Below are 26,925 nucleotides of genomic sequence, written 5' to 3' on the forward strand. Positions count from 1 at the left end.
TTAGTATTTTCTTGAAGCAGGGTTCATTGATTTTGTAAGACACAATTGGATGTTGAAACGGTTTCCGATTTGTTTAATTTTTTGTAAGGATGATCTATGAATGAAGACCTAAAAAATAGATGGTTTGGATCATTTGAAAAAAAATTGTAGGGTATTCTAACCCCAAATAAAATTATTTGAGGGATTTCAATAGAATGGGTTTTGAGGACTGTGGTATATATATTTCATTAGTGTTCTTTTATGTATGTGGTTTGCGTCTTATATATATATATATATATATATTCATTTCATTCAAAGCATTGCCATTTATATATATATTTTTCATTAGAGTGCAGAGACAAGCTCTTTTAACCACTAGCTGACTTGTTTCTGTCATATTTCATTCAAAGTATTGTCATTTATTTATTTTCAAAATATTGCCATTTATTCATTCAAAGCATAGCCATTTTTTGGGTAATGTTCCTCACCAGATGATTGAAAAGTACATGCTTTGAGGTGCTAGTTTACATTACTAGGGTGATAGTGTGTTTTCGTATGCCCTGATTGTGTGTTCTAAGTATTATCATAGAATGTATTATAATGTTTTGCAGCCTCATAAATTGGTACTATTTTCTTCTGTTTATTATTTTGCAGTCTCATATAATGCCACAACCGAGCATGTATGAAGGTAATGACATAGAGAAAGAAGAAATTGATGAAGAATTCGTGCATCATTGAACTAGACATTGGTCATCATCCAACTAAGTTGGTTGGTTAGCATCGTACAAATAAAAAATTCATATGGTCCTTTCAAATCTTATAAATTCTTATGATATAAATCTTTAAAATCCAAACATAAAAAATCCCGAGTATAAAAAATCTTTAAAAAAAATCTTATAAGTCATTACATTATTAAATAGTCTTTTAAAATCCACTGGACTTATTTATCTATAAATAGTCTTTTAAAATCTCAATTGAATACATGCCCGCTAAATGACACTTCCAAACCTATATTAAGTTTTAGGAAATGCCAACATAATTTCATATTAACATTATGTGAATATCCTTCAAAAAGTGTGAGTGTAAATATCGTCATTATTACCCATATTACTATGGAAAATGTTAGGTGTACCATTTTTATTATGAACTTCCTCTCTAATAGAACACTTTATATGGTTGGACTCCACCTCTATTAGAAATAGCATTACTTACTCTACAAGTTATCAGCAATTACCACAGAAGATGCCTTTCTTTTCATTGCGCATTAGTGCTTACAAGAATCCTACTCTCTAATAAGAGGGTCAAACTTAACTACAAAAAAGGTGGCCCTCAAGAATTCTCCACTTGAGAATTAACACCATGTACGCCAATTATGTACCAGAAAGGGAAAGTATTTTCTTCAGCATACCACTCGACTCATCCACGTTCAAAACTGCTTCTTTAATTTTTTTTTTAATTTTGTTATAGAAGCGATGGGGGAGGGGAGGGAATTAAACCTAGGACCTCAGATTTAAGGGTAAATACTCATAACGACTTTAGTTATAAATCCCTTGCAATCTGCTTATAAATTTAAAAAAGAAAGAAAAAATAAGAAATAGATTTGAAAATGCAAGGGATGACTATGGAAACAAGTCATAGAGGATCTTGATTGCAAAAAAACACATAGAAACAAGTCAAACTGTACCAATACTATAATCTGTTCCCATCTGGCAATTGCTATTACAGCCGGCCATTTATGGCACTTTGTGGTTGCTTATTCCTTAATTTAAAGTTGACTATACTTTTGACCATGCATATTGGCCGGACCTGGAAATATTAAAACGAAATATCTATCTTTCATTGCTAGCTCTCCGATCAGCAACTAACTAATTTAGCAGTATCTCATCTAAACCAAATCATTCTTCCTCTCATTTTCTTTTTGATATCAGGAAAAAAAAAAAACCATGATTTATCTCTGCTTTTTCATCTTGGTTTGCCTAAATTTAAGCTATGCTCAGCAGTATTATGATCCAACTGGATGTGCTTCTGATGCTAGCTATTTAGGCTCAAGATACATTTGCAATATGTTCCAAAATTCTTGCAGAACATTCTTGGTCTACCGAGCCAACCAGCATTTTCAGACTGTTTCGAATATCTCAGAGTTGTTTCAGATGGACTCTGATGCCCTGCTTGGGCTCAACAATCTTACTTCTCCTTCTGAGGCACTCAGAGCAGGTAGGGAGGTTCTTATTCCCATTGACTGTTCTTGCTCAGGTCAATATTTTCAGGCAAGTTTCAGCTACATGGTTTCCGAAAACACATCATACTCCGAGATAGCTTGTGGCGTTTTCGAAGGCTTGCTTAAGTCCTTTACATTTCGTGAGGAAAACTTGTCCCAAGAAAACAAGCTTAAGGTTGGTACTGAGCTTTTTTTGCCTCTAAGATGTGCTTGTCCTGATAAGTTAGCTAGCAGTAGTGGAGTGAAGTACCTTGTGACATACCCTTTCGTTGAAGGCGACAGACCAATCATATTGAGCCAGAAGTTTGGCATCTCTCCTGAAGATTTATGGGCTGTAAATCATTTAGGACCAAGCCAAACTGTATTTCCAAAAACAACCGTTTTAGTTCCCTTGAGAGCACCTCCAGTCTTAAACTTCAATATCCTAGATCCACCTCCAGTTCCTGATTTTCTTCCCACAAATCCTGTGGAAAAAACAGTTAAAATCACAAAAGTGAAGAAATTGTATATAGCAGGGTCTGTTGTTGGGTTTTCTCTGCTACTTGCAGCATTAATTGCATTTATAATTTTGTATAGAAGGGCCCTACAGAAATGGAAGAGTGAGAAGCTCCAGTCCTTTACTGCTTTGAGCTCTCCAATTTCATGTTCAACAGTCAGAAGCCCTCTTAAATCCGGTCAAACGGGCAGAAGCTCTCCAATTTCATCATGTTTATCTCCAGATATTCTTGCTGGATTGAAGTATTCTTTGTTCAATTATAGCTTAGAAGAACTCAGGAGAGCAACAAGGGATTTCAATGAAGAAAACAAGATTGGTTCTCTGGTCTATAGGGGGTTGATAAATAATGTTGAAGTGATGATCAAGCAGATGCGGTTTGAAGATACCAGCCATGTTATTGATGTACATTCAAAAATCAACCACATCAACATCTTGAACTTAGAGGCTGTTTCTTATGGAGAAAATCACTTGGCTTGGTCTTATCTGGTGTTTGAGTATCCAAGCAATGGCTGCTTGAGGTACTGCTTGTCTAGTCCATCTATTACTCCTCGCAAGTGGCATCGACGAACACAAATAGCTTTCGATATTGCTACAGGACTTCACTATTTACACTGTTGTACTTTCCCTTCATGCGCACACCTAGACATAAATACTAGAAACATTTTTGTGACAGAAAATTGGAGGGCAAAACTTTCGAATATTGGAACTATCTCTGCGTTTGGATCTTCTGAAGGAAATGACAAAGGATGGGTTGCACCAGAGTACCTTCTGCATGGCTCAGCTTCTGAGAAGGTGGATATTTTTGCATTTGGAGTTGTTTTGCTTGAGCTCATCTCAGCAAGAGAGGACATTGATGGAAAGTTTTTCAAAGAGTCCATCAAGTTTTTGGGAGGAGGTGCTAGCGAAGGTGGTTTCCTCGAACAACTTAGGAGCTTCATGGATCCGCAGCTGGAGGACTATCCTCTTGCAGAGGCTTTATGCTTAGCTGTTTTAGCAAAGGCCTGTGTGGAGGATGACCCTCTCCATCGGCCGTCCATCGATGATATCATGAAAGTCCTTGCCAGAATGGTCTGATTAGAAGTTGATCGATAACGAAGAACCAGATTGGTCACCGATTATGGAAGAACACTTGTCCACTGAACTGTAATGGTGTAAAACCTGTGGTTGTTAAAGTTGGATCATAAGTGATTCTATGCCTCCTTTGTACATATTGTTTATGTCTCTAATATCAGGTTCTTTATGTAATGTATGAACGTCCTGTGCTTTATATTCATGGACCTTAATATCATTGGAAAGAAACAGTTAAATCATGCGGGTGAAAGGAATTGGATAACTTGAAAAAGAAGGGTTTGAGCATGAACCATGATCCCGCCATGATCCGAAAATAAGCCACTCATTACTTTAAAGTTATTTTTCTTCATTATTACCCTCTTAAATTATTGTTCATGTTTTAGTTTATTACATCAGTTCTTAGATAAGAGACAAGCATGCATCCAAGGGTATGTAATTGGAAGATATGGCTGGTTAGATTCCATTTGGTCACTACTCACATCACATGTTGTCTGAAGAGACTTATTTAATACATTTTCATTTTCTGGTGACGCCAAGAACTTGTTGCTTCCACTTGTTTGGTATATACTTCCCTTAATTCTAATGTTTTATGGACCACCTAGAGTACTAGAAGCTTTTCAGCCTAATAATTTTTTTCCCCCATAAAAACGAAGAGTAATGGAAGGTGCAAGGCTCTTTAAATTCTCCGACGTGGGATTCGCACTCTCAACACGGCCACCATTTGATAATTTGTGTCAACCTTGCTGCAAGTGGATATGATATCACTCTTTGTTCAATATTTTTGATCTAATCCTCTAAAATCTGATAAGATGAGCTTTATATGATGCTGCTCTTCCCTCCACCCTTGTGTTTTCTACTTAATTCTCCTCATCTTTCTGCCTTCCACTTTCTCTAAGTGGGATTTTGATTATTGCTTGAACAGTTATGCTCGGAAGTTAATATGAATTATTTATATGTAACAAAAAGGAAAAGTAATTTAACATGGTCCAAGCTTCCCCCCCAAAAAAAACGAAAACTTGGAGAAGAAATGGAAAAATGGTGTGCAAAAAAACATAGCTAGAGGAACCCTAGTGATCATAAGTTGCTTATTTAAACCAGACCCTGCATATCTCCTCCAGGTTGGTGATATATACTTGAGCCATAGAACTCTAGCTAGATTCAATTCTCTTCCTCTACTGTTGGTTTACAAAGTTGCACAACGCGCCCGTTTCTCGGTTGAACTGGTCTTGCATTAGTGTCTGACTCCTGCAAGATCTTTCACATTAGTACACAGAAAGTATCAAATTATCAATGCATATATATTTTGCACATTAAAAGATTTAGGATTGAGCTTACATCATGAACAGCTACGCGGAGTAATTTGACCTGTTCACTTGAGACACTCCTCACCTGATGATTCAAATAAGATTCAGATAAAAAAATTGTCACAAGAAAATGTATTATGATGTTTTGGTTAGGGAAGCAAAGGAAAGGAAACTAACCTTTTCAACAATTGTCCAGATAACATCTTGTGTGCAAGGAGGAATTGTAAGAGAGCCAATATATCTGTAATATTTTATACTGCCTGTTTTTATTTGCTTTGGATCAACCATACCAACCACTTTCTGCTTTTCACTGGTACCAGAGATGTCTGCTAAATAATCCATTATCTAAGCACAAAGACAGAATTAAGCACATCAAACATGAGAGAGAGAAATAAAACTATATAATTTCGACTACATGAGAGATGTGGTCAACAGTGTAGTCAATAAATGTGGTAAATGCAGCATCACTCAAGAGATTAATTACCGAAGTCAAAAACGGATCAGGCTCTCCAATCTTATACAGGATTCCAGTCACGGCGATCTTTCCAGTTGGGCTCTGATGAAGCAGATGCACCTCTAAATCAAAGCTCTTGTCATTGACGGTGTGTTCAGAAGGTGAGTGCCAGTGGCATTGTTTGAGCTGATACAGAGTTCCATTTATTCGTATAAATCCTGCATCAGCTTCCCACTTCAACTGCAGCCACAAATTGTTCAAACATATGATGATTAATATTTGGTAAAAGTACTTTTTCCTTAGGGACTTCAAGGAAAATTAAATTAGCTCTCTCTTTTATCTTACCATAATATCATGGCCCCTATTTTCAAGAGTTGCATTGCAAGGCCTGTAGCTACCCTGAAGTCTCCCCAAATCTGACACTACTTCAACTCTATCATCTAACAGATCGATCGGAGACTGCATCGATCCCTTGTTACACATGCTCCATTCTTGGCGAATCTCTCCCCATCGAGCTGGCCCCTTCTCACTGTCATCTTCATAATTAAACTCCCTCTCATCTTCTGCACCATCAAGAATATTAACAAAGATGAGAAGCAATAGACTAATAACAAAATTCCATAACAGCACTACCAGTGGCCAACTTTATAAAGCAAGCAAACCATAAGTTAAGCTAGGTCTCAGCCAACTTACTACCACAATTATATGCATGTGTGTGTATGTATATATATATATATACATATAAAACAAGAAAAGTTGAAATTCCTTTGTGCAAAAATGGCTGAGAGCCAAGGGCCACAATGACATGTTTGTTTCAGAAAATGCATAACCTACCCAAAAGAGAGGTTAATAATGAAACCGTTTTGGGCACATTCTGTATTTCTAAATAGTTAAAATAATAATCAACATGAAGTTATTAATGCCCTTACCAACTTCGTCAGATGTTGCTTGGCATGAAAGCAGCCAAACAAGGACAATGAGGAAGCTGCAAACCAAGATTAGGGTGGCAAACTTCTCCATATTTGTGCTGCACTGAGAGCTTATCGGGGAATAGGTTTAGTTGCTTACATATATACATATATATAGGCATCAGCCTGAAGTATGAAAACAGTTTGAAAACAGAAAAACAAGTGTTCCACGATCATGAGACTTCCAAACAAATTTTCTTCTTGGACTTCATATTTTCTCTGGTGAGATCTGATTTGAAAGAAATTGTAGACAGACAAGTTACCCGTCAATACACAATTTTTAATGAACTAAATTAAAATATATACCATTTGGAAGATGACGGTCCCTAATGGTGCTCTTTTTCTTGCTTCATGTCTTAAATTTTCTACAAGGTAGACTCCATCTGATTTACGTCGTTGGTGACGATTCTTGAAATAATTATTAGAGTTTTGATTTTATATATTGAGTGGATCTATGCGTCATGCATTTGAACAGGTAGCTATAGTCTTGGAGGTTGGTTAAACATGAATAGGTTTAATAGTTGGGTGGTTGGTGGTTTGAAGGTGATGTACGAGGTTCTACCTATAGTCTGTATGTGATTTAGTTGTTTTTTATTGAGAAATTAAGATTGCATTTATATTCAGCCAAAAAAATCACTTGCCACAAGAAACCAATACAAACTAGCTATAAAGGGTCAGTACAATAACGGAGCTGTCTAACATGAAAATTAAGACAATTTGGTGCGCCTCCACTAACAATCACGCAGGATCGAAGAAACTCTGGCGTAGGCATCCCAACTAAGATTGCAGACTCAGAATAATCAAAAAGAGATAAAATTTGAAAAAACCAAGTCTTAATACAAATAAAACTCTCATAAATGAGAGATAAAAAGCTCTCACAAAGGAAACATGAAAAACCCTCACAAAGGATAGGTGAAAACTACACAAAGAACCCAAAGAATCTCTGCAACTTATTCTGAATATAAAGAAACCACAAAAAAAATGGTAGTGGAGATCCAATGCTGAAACGCATGAGGAGTTCTAACGCCAAGATCTAGCCGTCCGTGATGGTTGGAGGAAAATCATAACAAAACGAACCAATAAAAAAAATTTCCCTATTTGTCTTCGTTTGGTCTATTTGAAGAGATCTCAAGTTCAAATCGCATTCCCTTCTAATAAAAAAAATTAAACAAACTAATCTTTCATATTTGACAATTAATAACACTTTTATTATTTCTAAAATAGCTATGTAGACCAGTTCGTAAATTAACTAGTTAGTTGAATTATAGAGTCAAATTCTGATCCATCCATGGCAGCCGGAAGGTCAAAGGGAACTTCAACTCCGATTCTCCCATGTGAGCTCTCTGTTGCACTGTATCAGCATTGAAAACGATTCCACTTTGGAATGGTTGGGACCTAAAGATTTGCAAGAAAAAGAAAATGTCAAACTTGGGGACAAAAATCCCGCTGTAAATTTTTTGAATGGAAGTCGTGTTCCGACATATACAATGTATTGGTGGGAACTAATTTCAGAGAGGTGATCGAATTACAGTGACGACATTGGGAGAATTGAAATCATGGTGGCCAAAATCATTTTCGATCCTAATTAACACTAGTGACCAAAAATGTTTTTTTCTCTTATAAAAATAAAGAGAAATGAAAGAAAGAAAGTACTTGCCAATCGCCCATGCTCGGGTGAACCCCCAAATAAATATGAACCACACCAAATCTTTTAAAAAGAACCATTGGGCACCTAATCCTGCGTTTCGACAAAGAAATTTAAAACACAAAATGAAATTAAAAGTTTTTATTTATAGGTGAATAATTTATAAATGAGTGTGGTTGGTAGAAGTGTTATAGAGGTGGTGGTGGTGGAGGTGATGCAGCGATGCTAGTGGTGGTGATTTTGGTGGTGGTCATGCATGGTAAGGTGGTGAAACTGAGGTGACAAATGTTATGAGCTCCAAATTTTATGTTTTTTTCATATTCAAATAAAATTGAAGTTTTTTTTTTTTTTTTCATACGATATGCCTAATTTATTCAACAAAGAAAATATATATTAATTAAGTTTACTCACGTGCCATTCGATTTCAAAAGATAAATACACCTGGAGCATGTCATTGGTCATCTTGAGTGTGAGAAAATGCAAGCTTAATGCCGGTGTAAATCCTGTGAAAGAATCGACTCATTTGAAATTATTTTTGTGTTATAATATTTTTTTTCTTACTAAAACAATGCTCTAGTTAATTCGATTTGATGATATTGACAAAATTGTAGCACATACGTAATAGCCGCCTGACCATTGACCTTCCAAAGTGTTAAGATGTGCACTTTCATGATTTATAATACTTGACCATTCCTTATTCAAAAACAAAGAATGAGTTTGTTTTCTAATTTTGCTTTGCTCTTTGAATTTGTTGTTTTTTTGGTCGAATTTGAATTTGTTGTTTAGTTCTCTTGGATTTCCTAGTGTATCATGTGGGATGCAAAAATATTATAATTAGAAAAAAGGATATAGACAAATCATTCTTACCATCTCTTTGACCTGCAACTTGTGTATTTTTTCAGGGTTTTCCACAAAAGGGTGCTAATTTTTCTACTCTTTTTTTGTCCATTTACACTACTTTTGTATTTTATAATAAAAAAGTATTTAAAAAAATAAAAGGGAGTGTAAGTGGACAAAAAGGGGAGTGGGAAAATCAGCACCATATACAAAAACCCTTATAGAGTCTATTGGAGAGAAAAACTCAAAACTAGCAACTTGTCATTTTCTAATTAACTTTTAGAAAATTAGAACACACTAAGAACCAATTAGAAAATGACAAGTGATTAGGTTTACGTTTTTCTCTCCAAATACTCTATATTGGTTTTGTATAATATGTCATGTTAAAATGGACTTATTATAAAAACCTAATATTATAAGTAATTAACTGTGATAATAAGATGTCACTTGTGCTTAAATATATGGAGGTTTTTTATTGGGCTAAAGACCTAAGGCAAATCCTTTCAAGAGTTTGTTTTTAAATGTCAAAAGAAGCAATACGTGGTGTAGTTTTGATATGCTCTAGTCTAATATTATTGTTACTTTGACTATATTTTGCATTGTGTTTGAAAGACAACAAGAAATCATGGAATATTAAAGAAAACTTCAGGTGGATCGTGTTATGAGCTTCCCTAGTCTCAACCAACCCCAAATCAGACCTTCACACATTGAATTTTGTGGGAACTTTGACTTCTTGTTTGACACAAATGATTTTTATTTTTATATTTTTCACTGTTGAACACATGACAATAACCACTTTACATTTTATATTGAATATATGTGGTGTGCAATAAAAATAGAGTTAATTACAATTTAGTATCATGTAATTAGGGGGTCGTTTGTTACACAATCTTGGCTTGACCTGGTTTGGACTAAATTTAGTACCATATTTGTTTCATCTAATCTTATTCTTAGATGAGATTGTTAATACCGGCCCCACCAAAAACACCTCCTTAGGAGGGGACTATTAAACATAGGGCTGGGCATTCAAACCGGTAACCGGTCAAACCGCCCAAACCAAACCGAAATATATGGTTTGGTTTTTTTTCAATCTTTTTTTGGTCATCGGTTTGAACTCAAATCAAACCGAAATATATGGTTCGTTGTATGATTTGCAATATTCAAAATTACGGTTTAAGCAAACCAAACCGATGATATTATAAAAATATATTAATATTAGGGAGCTTTAGTTTTAAAGCATAATATAGTTTACTAATTTAGTAGAAAGAAATACAATTTAGTCTAATTAGCAAAAGGCAAAAAATCAAAATGTAACAAAAATACCATTACAAAATATGAAAATTACAACATATGCCATTTTCAGTATTTAGTTTTAAACCAAAACTGAAAAACGACATCAAGCCAAAACTGAACCAAAACGACATCAACCGAAACCAAAATTGAATCACAACCCATTCGCGCCACGTTTCAACTTCACCTCCAGAAACCTCTGCAACTTCACCTCCAGAAACCTCCAGACCACCAACGATCATTGAAGACCACCAACGATCATCGAAGACCACCAACCCATTCGTGCGACCATCATCGAAGACCACCAACGATCGAAGCGGATTGTTCATTCTCTCTTTCAGCAATTCCAACCTATTCCCCCAAAATTTGAAGCGGCGACCGCGACGGCGACGACGAAGCGGCGACCAGCAACGACAATTGAAGGGTTTAGCACTCTCTTGGGGAAAAAATCGTAAGAAAATGACCCCTAACACAAATTTGCCTTCGATTTTAGGGTTCTGAAATTTTACTTACTGTTCATTCTTCATTCTGCAATGTAGTTTAGGTTTTGGGTTTAGTTTTGGTTTGAAAACCTCTAAAAACCGAAAAATCACAAAAGAAAGAAAAAGAGCATCAAAACTGTTTTCTGCTGAACAAAATGAAACTGCATTGTAGTTTCTGCTAAATTATTTATACTTCTTTCCATTTCACGTCATGTTGTTCTGTAGTTTCTGTTATGTTTTGTAGTTCTTGTTTTGGCTATACTGATCTTTCAATTTCATGTCAAGTTGATGCATATTTTCTGGTGTATTCTGTTTTTTGCATTTTAGTGAAAGACAAACTGCATTGCAGATGAACCACCAAGCATTGCAGTTTCTGTGCTTCTTGAATGTTGCTTATTTCACGCCATGTTGTTCTGTAGTTTCAGTTATGTTTTGTAGTTCTTGTTTTGGCTATGCTGATCTTTCAATTTCATGTCAAGTTGATGCATATTTCCTGGTATATTCTTTTTTTGCATTTTAGTGAAAGACAAAGCTGCATTCTGATGAACCACCAACCGCATTGCTTCTTGAATGTTGCTCATTTCACACTATGTTGTTCTGTACTTTCTGTTATGTTTTGTAGTTCTTGTTTTGGCTATGCTGATCTTTTAATTTCATGTCAAGTTGATGCATATTTTCTGGTGTTTTCTGTTTTTTGCATTTTAGTGAAAGACAAACTGCATTGCAGTGAACCACAAACTGCATTGCAGTTTCTGTGCTTCTTGAATGTTGCTTATTTCACGCCATGTTGTTCTGTAGTTTCTGTTATGTTTTGTAGTTCTTGTTTTGGCTATGCTGATCTTTCAATTTCATGTCAAGTTTATGCATATTTTCTGGGATATTCTTTTTGCATTTTAGTGAAAGACAAAGCGCATTCTGATGAACCACAAACTGCATTGCAGTTTCTGTTTGCTTGTAGTTTATCTCTACTTGTCCTAATAGTATTTTCATCCCTTCTTGTTGCAGATCACAAATGGCACAAGAAATGTCACCACAAAAGGAGGAAGCTCAAAACCAACCAAAGCGAAGATTCAAAATGATGGCTCAAAAGAGTAAACCAAAGCCAAAGTCAAAGCCAAACTATGATCGGAAAGCAAAGCACCCAGACTATGTCCAATTTCGGTGCAATTGCAACGCTTTCAACAGCATCATTACGGATGTAAAAGACAAGCTCAATGAAAGGCAGAAGAAGCTTCTCAAGAATACCCCATTCTGGAACTTGATTGAGCTGTTTTACAACCAGAGAATCGACATGAATAACATGAATAAGTCAGACCTTGACTTAGTACAGCTGCTCAAGAAATTTGATCCGGATACAAAGTCCTTCAAATTTGGCACCGAAGCATTCAAGATCACAGGCAATGCAGTGAGTCAGATTCTAGGACTGCCAAATGAAGGAAAATCTGTCCAACTTGTCAATGATAAGTACACTTCTACCTTCAGAATAAGGCACTTCGGAGAAAAGGGAAAACCATCAAAAAATCAGGTAGAAGCAGAATTACTAAAGACAATTTCCTTGGCAAACCAACCGAAGAAAGAAAAGGCCAAGGCAGAGCAAAAGAAGAAAACGAACAAAGGAAAAGAAAAGAAAGAAGCTGAAGAAGAAGAAGAAGAAGAAGTTGACTACGACAAGGAGGTGGTCAGCCTAGTATTGGTTCACCTCTGCATGACATTCCTTTTTGCCAACGCTTCATCTACTTTGCATTGGAAAGTATTTGAGCACTGTGTGAATCTAGACACACTTTCAAGCTATTCTTGGGCAAGAGCTGTTTCAGCCTACATGAATGAATCCTTGGTCGCAAAAGCAAAAGCAAAAGCAAAGAAGGGTGGAGAAGGCTCTATAGGAGCTGTTTCGGGTTGCATTATCCTAATATTGGTAAGTAAACAGTGGCTTATGCAATGCATTTTGAGTTTTAGGCAATGCAGTTTCCCTTTAGTGCAATGCAGTTTCTGTTTTATCCTAAGCAGTTTCCAACCTAATTTATGATATATCTTTCAATTTCATGTTTATGTTTTGTAGTTCTTGTTTTGGCTATGCTGATCTTTCAATTTCATGTCAAGTTGATGCATATTTTCTGGTGTATTCTCTTTTTTGCATTTTAGTGAAAGACAAACTGCATTGACAGTGAACCACAAACTGCATTGCAGTTTCTGTGCTTCTTGAATGTTGCTCATTTCACGCCATGTTCTTCTGTAGTTTCTGTTATGTTTTGTAGTTCTTGTTTTGGCTATGCTGATCTTTCAATTTCATGTCAAGTTGATGCATATTTTCTGGTGTATTCTCTTTTTTGCATTTTAGTGAAAGACAAACTGCATTGCAGTGAACCACAAACTGCATTGCAGTTTCTGTGCTTCTTGAATGTTGCTCATTTCACGCCATGTTCTTCTGTAGTTTCTGTTATGTTTTGTAGTTCTTGTTTTGGCTATGCTGATCTTTCAATTTCATGTCAAGTTGATGCATATTTTCTGGTGTATTCTCTTTTTTGCATTTTAGTGAAAGACAAACTGCATTGCAGTTTCTGTGCTTCTTGAATGTTGCTCATTTCACGCCATGTTCTTCTGTAGTTTCTGTTTTATGATATATCTTGTTTTTGAACTGTGCAGTTTCTACTGTGTGAGAGGACAAACATAATACAACCAATCCTGGGCAAGGAGAAAGAAACTCCTGCCATTCTTAAATGGAGTCTTGTGGAACTCCACACAAGATTCAACCAAATAAAGGACTTGAATGACATCGAGGTATGCAATTTATCGCATGTTCTACTTTAATGTATCTTGAATGTGAATCCATGCTAAATCATTCTCATTGTACAGGGTATTTTTAAAACTCCTAAAAAGCGAAAAACTACGGGAAGAGGAAGACACTGTTGACAAGGTAATTAAAATCTGTATACAGTGCATTGCAGTTTGTGTTTTCTACATTGCAGTTTGTATTTTATCCAATGCAGTTTTTGAATCATTCAATCTCATTGTACAGGGTATTTTGAAAGCAGATAAAAGGAGAAAAACTACTAGAGAAGAGGGAGACCCTCTTGACAAGGTATAAGAATCTCTAAACAAAGAATTATGCATTGCGGTTTCCATTTCCTCCAATGCAGTGCAGTTTCTAATTAGTTTCCGTTCAATATGCAGAAAAAAGAAAAAGAAGATGAAGGACAACAAAGAGAAGCAGAGGAAGCAGAAGACCAAGGAAAACCTGATAATGCTGATCAAACTCCAGAATTAAAAGAGGATGGAAAGAAGAAAATGTTTGAGAATGAAGCTGGAAATGAACCTCTTGCAATTCAAGACCTCTTGGTGAAGTCCATGACAGACCAAATCAACTATCGCCAACGTCAAGATCCTACCTTCATTTGCCCAGAAAGATTACAACTGTGGAAGGATGAAATAAATGAAGACAGTGAGAAGAAAATGAAGGAATTGTGGGATATATTTATCCAAGGAGAAAAGAGATCAAAGGAGTTGGAAGCGAAGTTGGCAACATACGTAGAGAAATTAGATAATGAAGAATATTTGACTGCCACCATGACAGTGGAATCTACAGTTCAGCTTCAGGAAATACAAAATCTAAAAAGGAGGATTGCAGAATTGGAAGGTAAGGAAACTCGTATTGACAAGGAGAAGATTGCCAAGAAAAAGGAGATTGAAGAAAAGTACAAGGTAGAAATTGAAAGCTTGTTCTCAGACCCAACAGTCTTTGAAATGGAGATGGATCTGCCTACAACACAACCAACACAACCAGTTGAAGAGCAAGAAGAAGACAAGAAAGAAGAAGAGAAGCAACAAGAAGAGAAAGAAGAAGAGAAGAAGCAAGATGCTCCAAAACCTGATGTTCCTTCAAGAGTACTAAGGCTGAAGAATAGAGAAAGAAAGAGGTTTCAAGCATCTTGCTATGTGTACGAAAAAAATAAGAAACCAAAAAAGAAGGCAAAAAAGGATGATGAAGAACTACCACAATTCAAGATTATCTCTTCCGAGGAGCAATCAACACAAGAGGATCCTCAAAATCAGAAGGTGGTATGCAATTACTGCAGTTCAAGCTGCTGCTTTTTCTTTTCTGCATTGCAGCAAATAGAAACGCAATGCATGTGTTATCCGCTTACTGAAACGGCGCATTGCAGTTTCTGCTTTACAGAAACGGAAACTGCATTGCAGTTTCTGTTTTATCAAATGTAGTTTCTAATTAGTTTCCTTTCAATCTGCAGTTAACACAAGAGGCATCTCAGCCCGATGCCACAAATCCAATTCCTGATCCCCCAAAAGGAACGAGCCTTCATGATTCAATACCTGTAGGTATGCAAGAATCAAATGATGAAGATGAAGGAAAAAAAAAGCCAACAAAGAAAAAACTAGGATGGGGTCAAAAGAGGGTTTGGCAGAAAATTCCAAAGGAGGACAGGGACAGAATTCAAGAATACTACTTAAGTACTCAACCTAGGTAATATCTCTATTCCAAAAGAACAACTCTTTCATCTTTTAATTACAATAAACTAAAACTAATCTTGTGAATTTCATGTATTCGAATCCGCAGTGATAACTTTTGGGCAGGACTCGATAATGAGAAAGTGACAAACCATGATATCAAAGATATTGTATGGGACCTGGAACTGTCACAAAACGTAAGTATAAAATACTAATTCTATAACACACACTGCACTGCATTTTTTATTTGTGCTACCTATATTACCCGTTAATAATTCCATTTTTCTCCAATCAATGTGAAACAGGTTATTGAGGCCTATATCCAAATAGAGGAGGAGAAAATAAGGCCCATGCAGACAGATAGTCCACAGTACATGTCTACATGGACTTGGGTAAGAATTATTTTGAAAATTCAAAGTTGTTTAAACAGACACGGCACTGCAGTTTTCGAAAAATATATACTAACAAATTGCCATTCAATGATGGCAGGCTTACATGCAAACCTTTCTAGAACCAAATTGGCATAGGGCCCTGTATGAACACTTACTTGAAAAACTCGGGAAATGCAATGTTCTCTTCTTCCCGATCATTTCAAGTTCTGAGTTCCACTTTACACTTCTCACATTTCACAAAATGGAACGAAAGTGGAGACACTACAATCCACTTAGATCGTTGGGATCTAGAAAAGAAGAAAAGTGTATTGACATTGCTCAAAATTTTGTAAGTGGAATGAAACTGTCTTAATTTCTCAGCACAAACACAAACAGAAACTGCAATGCGTTTACAGTATATATCGCTTAATTTCGACCAAAACTATAATATGCAATGCACTGATTACCATTTCTTTTTCTCTTTTTTTCTTCTTCTTTAAACAGGTTAATATTGTGGAAGGGTGGCTAGAATATATCAGACCACAAGCACAAGAGTTCTTAGAAACTAAAACAATACCAAAACTTGTGAAGCAAAAAGAAGGGCCCCCTACACCTGCACAGGTTGATTTGTCCCCAAATGAAGAACTCACTCTAAATTGGATTCTGCAAAATCCATATCAGTTTCCATTTGAGGATGACACAGAATGTGCTCAACAAAATTCATCTTCGTAAGAATTGTGTCTACTCAACCATTCATTACAATTTGAAATCATTCAAAACCAAAAGCTAATCTCGTATTCATTTGCAGGTTGGATTGCGGCATGTTCGTCATGTTCTACATGGATAAAATAGCACAAGGACAGCCCATTCCAAAAAGTGTGGACAAGAATTTCATGAATGAATATCGAGCACAATATGTCACAAAACTCCTACACCACAAACACTGTGTAATTAATCGTCTCTAGTGATTTGCCTTTCGTTAACTCAAGACAATATGTATCTTAATTCTTGTGGATGTTTGTAAATATTTCTAGTTATGGTATATAAGAACATATTTCCTATACATATAAACTGTAATATAATCTTGGAACAGGATGCAACAAAACGAAAGGGAAACAACAAACTGCACTGAATTTTCTGGTCAAATCGCAACAAATTAAAATCAGTTTCGTCTCGAACAGTTATTCGAAAATTATTCAAATTGAATTATCGAACAAGAAACTGCGCTGCGATTTCGGTCAAAATCTGCGTTGCTGCTCGAAAGGTAAAGGCATAATCAAAGTACTAAAACTAATATCAAAACACATTTAAGTAGGTCAGCAGTTGTAACATTCCAATATACTTGCAAAAATTATTCTGAAATTGAATTATCGAACAAGAAACTGCGCTGCAGTTTCTGGTCAAAATATGCACTGCTGCTCGAAAGGTAAAGGCATAATCAAAGTACTAAAACTAATATCAAAACACATTTAAGTAGGTCAGCAGTTGTAACATTCCAATATACTTGCAAAATTATTCGAAATTGAATTATCGAACAAGAAACTGCAGTTTAGTCAAAATCTGCTTGCTCGAAAGGTAAAGGCATAATCAAAGTACTAAAACTAATATCAAAACACATTTAAGTAGGTCAGCAGTTGTAACATTCCAATATACTTGCAAAAATTATTCTGAAATTGAATTATCGAACAAGAAACTGCTGGTCAAAATCTGCACTGCTGCTCGAAAGGTAAAGGCATAATCAAAGTACTAAAACTAATATCAAAACACATTTTAAGTAGGTCAGCAGTTGTAACATTCCAATATACTTGCAAAAATTATTCAAATTGAATTATCGAACAAGAAACTGCTACAGCTTTCTAGGTCAAAATCTGCACGCTGCTCAAAAGGTAAAGGCATAATCAAAGTACTAAAACTAATATCAAATCACAACATAGACTAGCAAAAAGTATTCTGAAATTGAATTATGGGACAAGTTCTGTTCAAAATCTGCAACAAATAAACAGAATCTGCAGTTTCGCAACAAAATCTGCTCAAATCTGAAAACAAGCATTCAATGGCAGTCAAAAACGAATATCCACTCATGAAACAATTGTATAATTTTCATTAACTTCAAAAAACAATCATAATATCCAATTAGAAGCTGTGTAGCCAATTAAAAGCAACTAAAACTGCAATACAGGTTCTGTAAAAAGTGCAATGCAGAAACTGACTATACATTCACTAAACCATATCTAACGTAAGCAATCGTCAACTGAGAAGGAATGTTCATATCACAGCCTTGCAAGTCTTCCTATTATGCCCAGTAACACTACATCGACTTGCATTTCAATGGCCTTTTAAATTCACCAAAAGCCTTTGATCCTCTTTGTTGGTAGTCTTCCGGCTGGCCTCTTTGTAATTGGCGGAAGCACAAATCCAGCTGCAAAACTGTTGCTGCCCAAGCCTTTCCCAATATCTGGAATAGGAAAAATAGGACTCTCATAGGCTTTTCGAAAGAAGTCAGTCCTATAGTAACACTCCACGTAATCATAAATTGAATCTTTCTTTGCTAGAATTGCAGCTACCGCATGCGTGCAAGGAAACCCGTCAATTTGCCAAAGACGGCAAGAACAAGTCCTTTGCTCAAGATCAACCATCACAGAATAATCAGCAAATACTTCAAAAACAGTGAAACTAGAACGACGAACTACCCAAGTCCTACCGGCCTCCGCATTTTCCCACAGTCTAGTTTCCATCTCCGGACACAAAATTGTTGTCCACTTCTCCGCTTCAATTCGTCGTTGAGAATTCAATACCATCAATTTCTGTCGAATCCCTTCTATCAAAGGTAGCACCGGCAAATCTCGAAACACACCAACCCAATTATTAAATGACTCCGCTAAACTATTTGCCATCTCCCCATACCGCATTCCTTTGAAATATGCGTTCGCATAGTGATCTCTAGACAAATCAGATATAAATGTCTTCACTTTCGAACTCCCAACAATCACCAACTCCTCCATTGCTACCGTAAACTCTTCCTCTGTAACAGTATATGCGCACCTACTAAATAAATTGATAACACGATCCTGGAGCAATTTCCCATAACCTGACTTCGGGTACTTCGATATCAAATTCTGTTTGAGGTGATAGTAACAGTAAGAATGAGGCCATCCAGGAAACACAAACCCCGTTGCATTTAACAAACCTTGATTGCGATCCGAAAAAAAGGTCACCACTCTCCCCATCGGTAGCAAAATAGAAGCCAAATGTTGAAGAAACCAAGTCCAATTCTCCTCTGTCTCAGAATCAACAACTCCAAAAGCTAGAGGATAAAACCCTGCAAAACAAAACCAAGAGCACAAGTATAAGCAAAAAAGGGAAATTGCAGTGCAGTTTTTGAAAACAAATCTGCTCAAATTTGAAAGGAAACCAAAAGGCAAATCCATGATCCAAGTACTAAAACTAAGTTTAAAACACATTTAAGTTCATGAGCAGTTGCAACATTCCCACAGACATACAAAAATTACTAAGAAAATCGAATTATGAAACAAGAAACTGCAATGCAGTTTCTGCTAAAAAATTGCAACAAATGGAATCTGCAATACATTACAGTAACCATACCTTGATTTCCATTCTTTCCGGAAGCACAGAGAAGCTGCCCCTTGTACTTGCTCTTCAAAAACGTAGCATCAATGAACAACAAGGGTATGCAATATTGAAATCCAGCAATGCAACCGCCAAACGACACAAAAAACCGTCTAAAGCGATTAATTCCAGCTTCACATTCAAGAGTGCAGAGAGAACCAGGGTTAGTTTCCTTTACGGCGTCCGCATACCACACTAACTCGTTGAAGGACTTCGACTCATCACCGTGAACGTTCAATTTAGCTAACTCTTTGCCAAACCATGCATGGTAGTATGAAATGTCTATACCATAATAATCTTTGAACTCGTGTATAATCTCAACTGGCTTCAGCTCTGGTTTTGCACGAATTCTGTCCACAATGAGGGAAGACACCACACGAGACTTCATCATCTTACTCTTTGATTCCCGTATCCGACCCACACATGTATGCACATTATTTAATGTCCGAATTACAAAACAGCCAGTAGCTTCACAACGAGAAGCATAAACACGCCAGCTACAACCCTCCAATTTCTTATTCGAACAAATAGCAACCACCCGCTTCTTGTCATTGCCGGCATATAAAAAATTAAATCCTACTTCAAGAGCGTACTTGCACAATTTCAAACGGAACTCCTCTGCACCACCGTCAAACTTCTGCCCTACATGATGTATGTACGTCTCCCACTCATTCGACAACAAAGGCTTAGCACTTGCTCTCTTCGACCTGCCCAAAAATTCATTTCTGTCTTCGACAGTACTAGAACACGACGACTCGCCCTTTTCACATGCTATCAACTCCTTATTTGCACAAAAATCACCACTATATTCACTGCTCCCGCATAAATCCTTCACTAAAATATCAACACTCTTCTCATTTGATACAAACAAAAATGACCTCATCATGTCCAAATCGCTATCCGTTTCTAGAAAACAACTCGGATAACTGGGCAGCGAATACCGTAACGTAAAACAACCCAACTGCAAACCCTTAAACCTTAGACACAAAGTCTTCAAAATATCAACCATGGATGACTCTGATGAAACTGAAAACATAATGGTTTCCGACTTATATGTGCACTTGGCAATGACACACACCTCCATTAGCCTTGAAAATGCAAACAAAACAACAAACAAAAACAGAAAACAATTTAAATCAGTAAATAATGTACATGAGCAGTTGTAAAATTCCAATAGACTTCCAAATATTAGTCTGAAATCGAATTATGAAACAAGAAACTGCAATGCAGTTTCTGCCAAAGTACTAAAACTAATATCAAAACACATTTAAGTAGGTCAGCAGTTGTAACATTCCAATATACTTGCAAAAATTATTCTGAAATTGAATTATCGAACAAGAAACTGCGCTGCAGTTTCTGGTCTCAATAAGAAATCGCACCGCAGCTTCGGTCTCGAACAAGAAACTGCACTGCAGTTTCGATCAAAATCTGCACTGCTGCTCAAAAGGTAAAGGCATAATCAAAGTACTAAAACTAATATCAAATCACATTTAAGTAGGTCAGCAGTTGTAACATTCCAATATACTTGCAAAAATTATTCTGAATTGAATTATCGAACAAGAATCTGACTGCAGTTTCTGGTCTCGAACAAGAAGTTGCACTGCAGTCAAAATCTGCACTGCTGCTCAAAAGGTAAAGGCATAATCAAAGTACTAAAACTAATATCAAATCACATTTAAGTAGGTCAGCAGTTGTAACATTCCAATATACTTGCAAAAATTATTCTGAAATTGAATTATCGAATGGTCTCGAACAAGAAACTGCAGATGATGTAGTTTATGACAGAAAATCAAAACAATTCGAATAGAAACCAAAAGGAAACCACGATAAAAGTACTAAAACTAAATTCCATAAACATACAAGTCGACATAATCGAAAACAGGTTCTAAAGTACTCATACCTCAAAACTTAAGGACGCCAAAAATCTCCACAACCAAACAGCAGACTTAAAATCAAATCGATCACGAAACGAAGAATATAGGGTTTAGCATTGAACGCCACAAGATCGCGCCGCAAAATAGAGCCACAAAACTGAGCTCGAAATACCCGAACTAAAGAGAACAGAAATCACCCAAAGCGTGGTCATTCAGATGAAAATCGAACGAAAACGTAGCATAAAAAGAAGACGAAAAACGAAGAAAATAAAAGCAAAACCTACAAGAAAATTGAGCTCCAATGGCGAACCCAGCTCTGAAGCGAAGAAGAAAACGAACGAAAGAGAAGAACTCGCGCGTCGTTTAAACGTTGAGAGGCAAAAGTGTCATTTAATTTGTAGATTTACAGATGGGCCAAGCTTTTTAAGAGAAAAGGGTAGAATTGTCTTTTTATTTGACATTTTTAATCTGGCCCAACGAATCTGGGTCAGCCTTGGGCCTAATCTAAAATAGCTATTTTTTATTAAGTATTAAAACCCAAACTAAAATACCTAATATCTCACTTCCTAATTAGTAAACTTAATTATGTCTAATACCTAATTTTCCTTTAATATTATTATAAAAATATATATAATACATAGTTTAAAGAAGTAAAAAAATAATAAAAAGCTGGCTTTTGTTGTTGGGCATGCCGACACATATGCCTAACTGAATTTTTTAAAAAACCCACAACACACACGTGCATCTTGTCTTCTCTCTTTTTGTATTCTTTTTTCTTTTTCTTCTTATGTCTGTCTTCACTCTTTCTCCCCGTCTCTCTCTTTTTTTCCTTCTTCTTCGTCTCTCTCTCTCTCTCTCTTTTTCTCCTCCTCCTCTTCTTCTTCTTCTTCTTCTCCATCTCTCCCTCTCTCTTTTTTCTTCTTCTCCTCTCCATTGGTTTGGAGAAACTTGCAGGCTGCTGCTTTTGCTTTCCACTTTATCAAAGAATTGGTATTGGAATGATTCTCATTTTTACTTCTCCTTTATTTAATAGAGTATGGATGTTGGAATGATTTCAATTCTTGACTTCCCCTTCATTTACTAATGTGAGATTCTTACTAAAGAGAGAAAGACCATTTCTGAATATGTGAAGAAGAATATGACGATTTCTATTCAAAGAATTGTATAGCTAGGGCTTTTACAAATATGCATCCATTACAAGAAATTTGAGTATTTACTGTGTGCATTGGGCACCGTAAATGACAATTCAAGGCATTCAGTTGCTTATCACGAAAGGTCAAGCCGTAAAAAGTCTTTTCCTTTTTCGTGTGCATTCGCTTGCCGTAAGCGTTAATAAGGCGCGTGATTGGCTATATATAAACGCATTCACAAATTACTCTTATAAACCCTACAAATTTCTCCCACCGTTGAGAAATTATAGAGTAATATTGTATTACCACCTCAGCATGATACTCCCATTGAAAATAGTCATGTGTCAGTCAGGAATATTAATTTAAATTTTTTTCCGCTAGACTTGGAAGCTAATTATTATCTTTTGAATAAAACTAAAAAATCAAAAAAGGAAAAAAGAAAAGAGCCACACCACCCACCCCGACCCGTCGTCGACCTCGTGTTGGCTTCGTGGCTGCTGCCCACTCCCTCTCTCTCTCTCTCTCTCTCACGCACTTCAATTGCTTAATTACTGTTCAATCCTCTTCTCATTCTTTCGGTGGCTACCCCAAGACTAGCTTCTTCTTTTTTCTCCTTTTTCTCACTAATTTGTTAACTTCTAATTTTCAAATTGCCATCAAATGTGAAGAAAGTTGGGGTGGGAGGTGTATGTTAGTAGTAATTGAATGAAATTGGACCCTTTGCAATGCTGATGAGATCTTGCAGGTTCATTCACGGGTTCAAGAGATCTTGCAGTTTTAGAGAGAAGAGAGAGAGAGAGAGAGGAGGGAGAAGATAGGGATGGGCAGAAACGGGAGGCAGTGCGTTAGCGGTGCAGGGGTATTGGGTTGGGTTGGGAGGTGGATTCTCTCGTCTTTTATGTTCTAATAGGAGTATCACAAGCTGAAGTGGTAGAGTACTTTCTATAATTTCTCCCCACCGTTAGTCAAACGATTAATAAAACTATTAAATTTTGATGTGGCAAATGTAGGCCTCAATTTTATGCTGACATGGAGTCTACACACAAGCTATAAATTAACCCCCAGCTCCAATGCCCCTTCCCCTCTGGGATGAGCTGCTTGAGACACCCATATCTCTTCCACCAAGGCGCTACGGTACCCAGACGTGCACCTGGGCCTGGCTAAGGCTAGAATTCAGGCCTTCACTGCTTTAACCTGGTCAAATTTTTCAACAAAGTTCATGAATTTGTAAAACATCTTTCCATAATTTCGTTAAGCATACAAAAATATGTTGTCTAGAATCCAGATTATGAAAGACATGCAGCAACCAAAGATTAGCCCAATTTCAAAAGATGACCAAGTTCTCTCGAACGTTTCCGTCTTTTCTTTTCTTTTTTATTTTGGTCTCAAATCTGGGTTTCAAGGCAAAAAAATCAATTGGAACTGTAGTGTCTTATTCTTTAATATTCATATCAGATTATTATTATGTTACAAGGATTTCAGTACTCATATATCTCCTAATCACATCTTAATTAAGCAAATTGTATATTTAAAGTCAATATCCATAGGTGAGAATTATAAAGCATAGCAACGTGTGTGAAGCTCAATATTCTTACCATGTTTAATTAGTGGCAAAGAGATTGAAATCCAATGGGTTATCACCACACTGGTGGTGGATTCCCCCTTCCTCCCATGAACCCAGGATCGAACCCCAGTTGGATTTCTTTCCTCCAATGTAATTTCCTTTTTTTAAAGGAGAGAGAGAGAGACTGAAACCCAATTGGGTTTTGAGTGGTCTCACCTCAAATAATAAAATAAGCAACTCGAAATCATTAAACGCACAGACATTTGCCCTAAAATGAATTAAAGCCATATGCACATGGTGGAGAAATCTCGAAGCCAAATCACTACTATATTGGCTCTGACGTTACAGAAGAATACAACGCAACAGGCTCAATTGTGCTTGATTGACTTTTGTTGTTGTTGCTATGCTTACCCTTCCGCCGCTGAGTAGGTGGAGTTTTCCTATTTATAGCACCAAAGAGACAAAACAATTATTTCGCTTGTGATGAATGAGACAACAAATATTGCTATAAGATATATTTAATATAATCTCCATCAGATTTTGTGGGCATCCCACTTAGTATTGCATCAATAGGTGGAGACCTCAACCCACCAAATTTATCCATTATATATATTAAAACTGTCAATCAGAAAAACCCTAGCTAGCATGCCTCTATATAAATGATCTGATTAAACTTCTTTAGCCTCATCCATCCAGTATCATTTTTTGGGTAACAGAGGAAATACAAAAGCTGGTCAACAATGAAACTCTTGGCTCTTGCCCTAATTTTGATGGTGGCGAGCTCTTCCTTTGCCGCAGCGAAGACGTCAAATGAACATGACGGACAATTGCATGGCCGGGAGCTAGGTGAGGAGGCGGAGGTCGGGCAAGGAGGGTATGATGGGTATCCTGGAAGCAGTGTCAACAACCACCATCACCTCCCTTGGCAGGACTTCAACAGCAAGGGTGGCAGTGATAACGATAATGGCGGTGGCTAAAAAATATTACTTAACTTATAAGTAATGAGTTGATACGGTATGGGTACGTAAGAGCTGTTTGTGTGTGTTTATATATATAGATATATGTTTGCATATATAAGCAATAGTGTACCCGATCCATATATAGTATAGTTTATGCTTGGGTTTGGGGCATATGGTGTAACTCTGAATAAAACAGTGTGTATTTTTGTTTATATGGTTATGTGATTAAGGTATAAAATAATATTCGTAATGCTGAATCTTGGTTTTAGATCGGACAAATATACTTTCCAATGATACGCATGCATATATATGCATCTTTATTGCAAGCTCTTCCTTTTTTATATGTTTCTTAACGCAAATTAAAAGACCTATAATAAAAGATAAGGCCATAATAAGATCCTTCAGTTTCATTAGCATACCTGCATGAAGTTATTAAAGTTGTTGGCTTGAAGAAGTTCAACCAAAGAAGAACAAGTATTGCTGAGTTTATGTGTTGGCTATGGAGATGAACTATAGAACTTCATAATCCGAATGGAGAACAAGTGGTTTTACTAGGAGATGATAATATTAACTCCAATAACTGAAGGACTGATAGGCACTGCTACAATACCCTTAAACCACGATACCAAATACAAGACGTTATATATGGACGACGTTTTTACAAAACAGTCGTGGTATATGATCTAATACACCACTAAAAGCGAGTTGCGTTGGGTTGATTTTAAAAACACGACGTTGTCAATTAAACAAGCTTCATCTTTTGAAAACGCACTAAACCAAAAGACCACTTAAAGCTTATTCGCCCTCTACCTAAAATTTCATATTTCACCCACAGCTCAGAAAACATCACTCTATCTCCTTTCGAAACCCTCCTCAACTCTCTGAGTCTCCCTCAACTCTCTTCAACATTCTCTCTCATCTCATCTTCTCAGTAGGTGGTGTTCAACATCTTCAAGGTTAGCCTCCTCACCCTCTCCCTCTCTTTCTCTCATTTTCATTGATTCCCAAATATCAAAAGCCCTAACTTCTTCCACTATTTCTTAAATTCCCAAGTTAGACACACAAATTAGAGGATCTAAAACAGAAATTTCATCCTCTTCCTTTTTTTCTAGGGTTTATTTGGGCAAGAATCTATTTCTAGGGTTATGTTCTACTGGCTTAGCTTTCTCCACCCTTTTATCTGTATCAATGGGTTTGATTATTATGTGGATTTTGTTTTTGTTTTTTGCAGGTGTGGATTTCAGTGTGCATCTTCGTGTTTTGTACCTCTCCCTCCTTTGTTGTTTTTTGGTTCTTAGTTTCCTTTCAATATTTACTTTGTGCTTGTTCATTTGAGTGCATAGTTTAAATCAATATTCCAACAAGCAATTGTTTAGGTCTCATGAATTTTGGTTTTCTAATTTCTTTGTGTTTGTGTTTGGGCTTGTACATTTTTGTAAATCCCTTTGAAAGATGTTTGTTGGTTGAGGTATGCCCTCTCTGCCCTTTTTGCTTGCAAGGTGGTGTTTCATTTGCAAACTTTGTGTGAAATTTAGTGTTATTGCTTGCAAGTGGACATATTGTAGTTTTATGACGTGGTTGTGTTTATAGCTTGGCTTAATTAGTTATTTTCTTATTTGCCTTCAAATCAATTATTTAAAAATTCCGTTTGTGTTTATGTGTGTAAGTTATATGTTTAAATTCCATTTTAATTTGTCTAAGTGTTTGTTAAGTTAAATTAGGTTTAATTACTTCGAAGTTAAGAAATCATTCCTTATGGGAATGACCTTGTGCTTGCCTTGTTAAATTACGATTGACCTAGTGCACTTGCGAGTATAATTTGTGTTTAGATTAACCTCTGTTTTGCAGATATCTAAAACTCACAACAGATATAGCTACGAAGGGACCTGTTGCTGATACCGCTACATGGGGGAATACAAAAGCTTGGAAAATGTGCAAGAACCCAAGAACAAATTGATGAAGTTAAGATTGAATTGGTAGAATTTGTGAGCAATCACATGTAGCTCCATTATTTTTAATTCTAGGTTAATGCTATAGATGTGGTAGGAATAAAGATTGGTTAACTATGTAATAACTATTGAATCTTCAAGTTTTATGAAGAAAAATAATAATTTTTGAGTGTATATATATTCATTAATAAAGCATTATGGTTGGTTTTATAGTTAAAATCGTTGTATAGAATCATTGGAAACAAA

At 36.3% G+C, this 26,925-nt stretch overlaps 4 protein-coding genes, 1 long non-coding RNA gene and 1 pseudogene across 7 annotated transcripts; 4 read left to right on the forward strand and 2 right to left on the reverse strand.

Moving 5' to 3' along the window:
* The first annotated feature begins 1,922 nt into the window (after positions 1-1,922).
* On the forward strand, positions 1,923-4,001 carry LOC103325628 (lysM domain receptor-like kinase 4). Its single transcript, XM_008227817.2, has one exon. The coding sequence runs from the start codon at positions 1,923-1,925 to the stop codon at positions 3,765-3,767; it is 1,845 nt and encodes a 614-aa protein (XP_008226039.2). The 3' UTR covers positions 3,768-4,001.
* Positions 4,002-4,695: 694 nt separating this feature from the next.
* Positions 4,696-6,602, reverse strand: LOC103325638 (alpha carbonic anhydrase 7). The gene is made up of 6 exons (XM_008227825.2): positions 6,452-6,602; positions 5,868-6,085; positions 5,553-5,762; positions 5,246-5,413; positions 5,100-5,153; positions 4,696-5,009 (listed from the first exon to the last, which is right to left on the reverse strand). Exons 1-6 carry the CDS (start codon positions 6,540-6,542, stop codon positions 4,923-4,925), a joined length of 828 nt encoding a protein of 275 aa, XP_008226047.2. The 5' UTR covers positions 6,543-6,602; the 3' UTR covers positions 4,696-4,922.
* Positions 6,603-11,710: 5,108 nt separating this feature from the next.
* Positions 11,711-13,829, forward strand: LOC148921493 (uncharacterized). The gene is made up of 4 exons (XM_089048976.1): positions 11,711-12,659; positions 13,388-13,522; positions 13,598-13,649; positions 13,732-13,829. The coding sequence occupies exons 1-4, from the start codon at positions 11,757-11,759 to the stop codon at positions 13,827-13,829; spliced, it is 1,188 nt and encodes a 395-aa protein (XP_088905102.1). The 5' UTR covers positions 11,711-11,756.
* Positions 13,830-13,909: 80 nt separating this feature from the next.
* Positions 13,910-16,626, forward strand: LOC148921494 (uncharacterized). 3 transcript variants are annotated; one of them, XM_089041014.1, is made up of 7 exons: positions 13,910-14,800; positions 14,989-15,221; positions 15,315-15,402; positions 15,511-15,597; positions 15,695-15,925; positions 16,081-16,304; positions 16,385-16,626. In XM_089041014.1, exons 1-7 carry the CDS (start codon positions 13,910-13,912, stop codon positions 16,539-16,541), a joined length of 1,911 nt encoding a protein of 636 aa, XP_088897140.1. In that variant the 3' UTR covers positions 16,542-16,626. The 3 variants fall into 3 exon arrangements, with proteins under 3 accessions (XP_088897140.1, XP_088897216.1, XP_088897181.1); XM_089041090.1 differs by having other exon boundaries at positions 15,315-15,375; XM_089041055.1 differs by having other exon boundaries at positions 13,910-14,797.
* A 1,215-nt stretch (positions 16,627-17,841) lies between these two features.
* LOC103334566 (uncharacterized) lies at positions 17,842-20,501 on the reverse strand (annotated as a pseudogene).
* Positions 20,502-24,357: 3,856 nt separating this feature from the next.
* On the forward strand, positions 24,358-26,855 carry LOC148921495 (uncharacterized). The gene is made up of 2 exons (XR_016121987.1): positions 24,358-25,686; positions 25,962-26,855. It is a non-coding gene; the product is annotated as an uncharacterized LOC148921495 (long non-coding RNA).
* The last annotated feature ends 70 nt before the right edge of the window (positions 26,856-26,925 follow it).

This window comes from Prunus mume, linkage group LG1 (assembly GCF_029339155.1).
Source record: "Prunus mume cultivar Tortuosa linkage group LG1, ASM2933915v1, whole genome shotgun sequence".
Classification (NCBI taxonomy): domain Eukaryota; kingdom Viridiplantae; phylum Streptophyta; class Magnoliopsida; order Rosales; family Rosaceae; genus Prunus; species Prunus mume.

Coding starts and splice junctions, on each gene's coding strand:
- LOC103325628 (XM_008227817.2), top strand. CDS start 1,923: ATGATTTATCTCTGCTTTTTCATCTTGGTTTGCCTAAATTTAAGCTAT.
- LOC103325638 (XM_008227825.2), bottom strand. CDS start 6,542: ATGGAGAAGTTTGCCACCCTAATCTTGGTTTGCAGCTTCCTCATTGTC. Junction 5,763..5,867: donor ATAGGGGCCATGATATTATG/GTAAGATAAAAG, acceptor TTGTGGCTGCAG/TTGAAGTGGGAAGCTGATGC. Junction 5,414..5,552: donor CTGATCCGTTTTTGACTTCG/GTAATTAATCTC, acceptor CTTTGTGCTTAG/ATAATGGATTATTTAGCAGA.
- LOC148921493 (XM_089048976.1), top strand. CDS start 11,757: ATGGCACAAGAAATGTCACCACAAAAGGAGGAAGCTCAAAACCAACCA. Junction 13,523..13,597: donor AGGACTTGAATGACATCGAG/GTATGCAATTTA, acceptor CTCATTGTACAG/GGTATTTTTAAAACTCCTAA. Junction 13,650..13,731: donor TACGGGAAGAGGAAGACACT/GTTGACAAGGTA, acceptor TATCCAATGCAG/TTTTTGAATCATTCAATCTC.
- LOC148921494 (XM_089041014.1), top strand. CDS start 13,910: ATGCAGAAAAAAGAAAAAGAAGATGAAGGACAACAAAGAGAAGCAGAG. Junction 15,403..15,510: donor ACCTGGAACTGTCACAAAAC/GTAAGTATAAAA, acceptor AATGTGAAACAG/GTTATTGAGGCCTATATCCA. Junction 15,598..15,694: donor ACATGTCTACATGGACTTGG/GTAAGAATTATT, acceptor CAATGATGGCAG/GCTTACATGCAAACCTTTCT.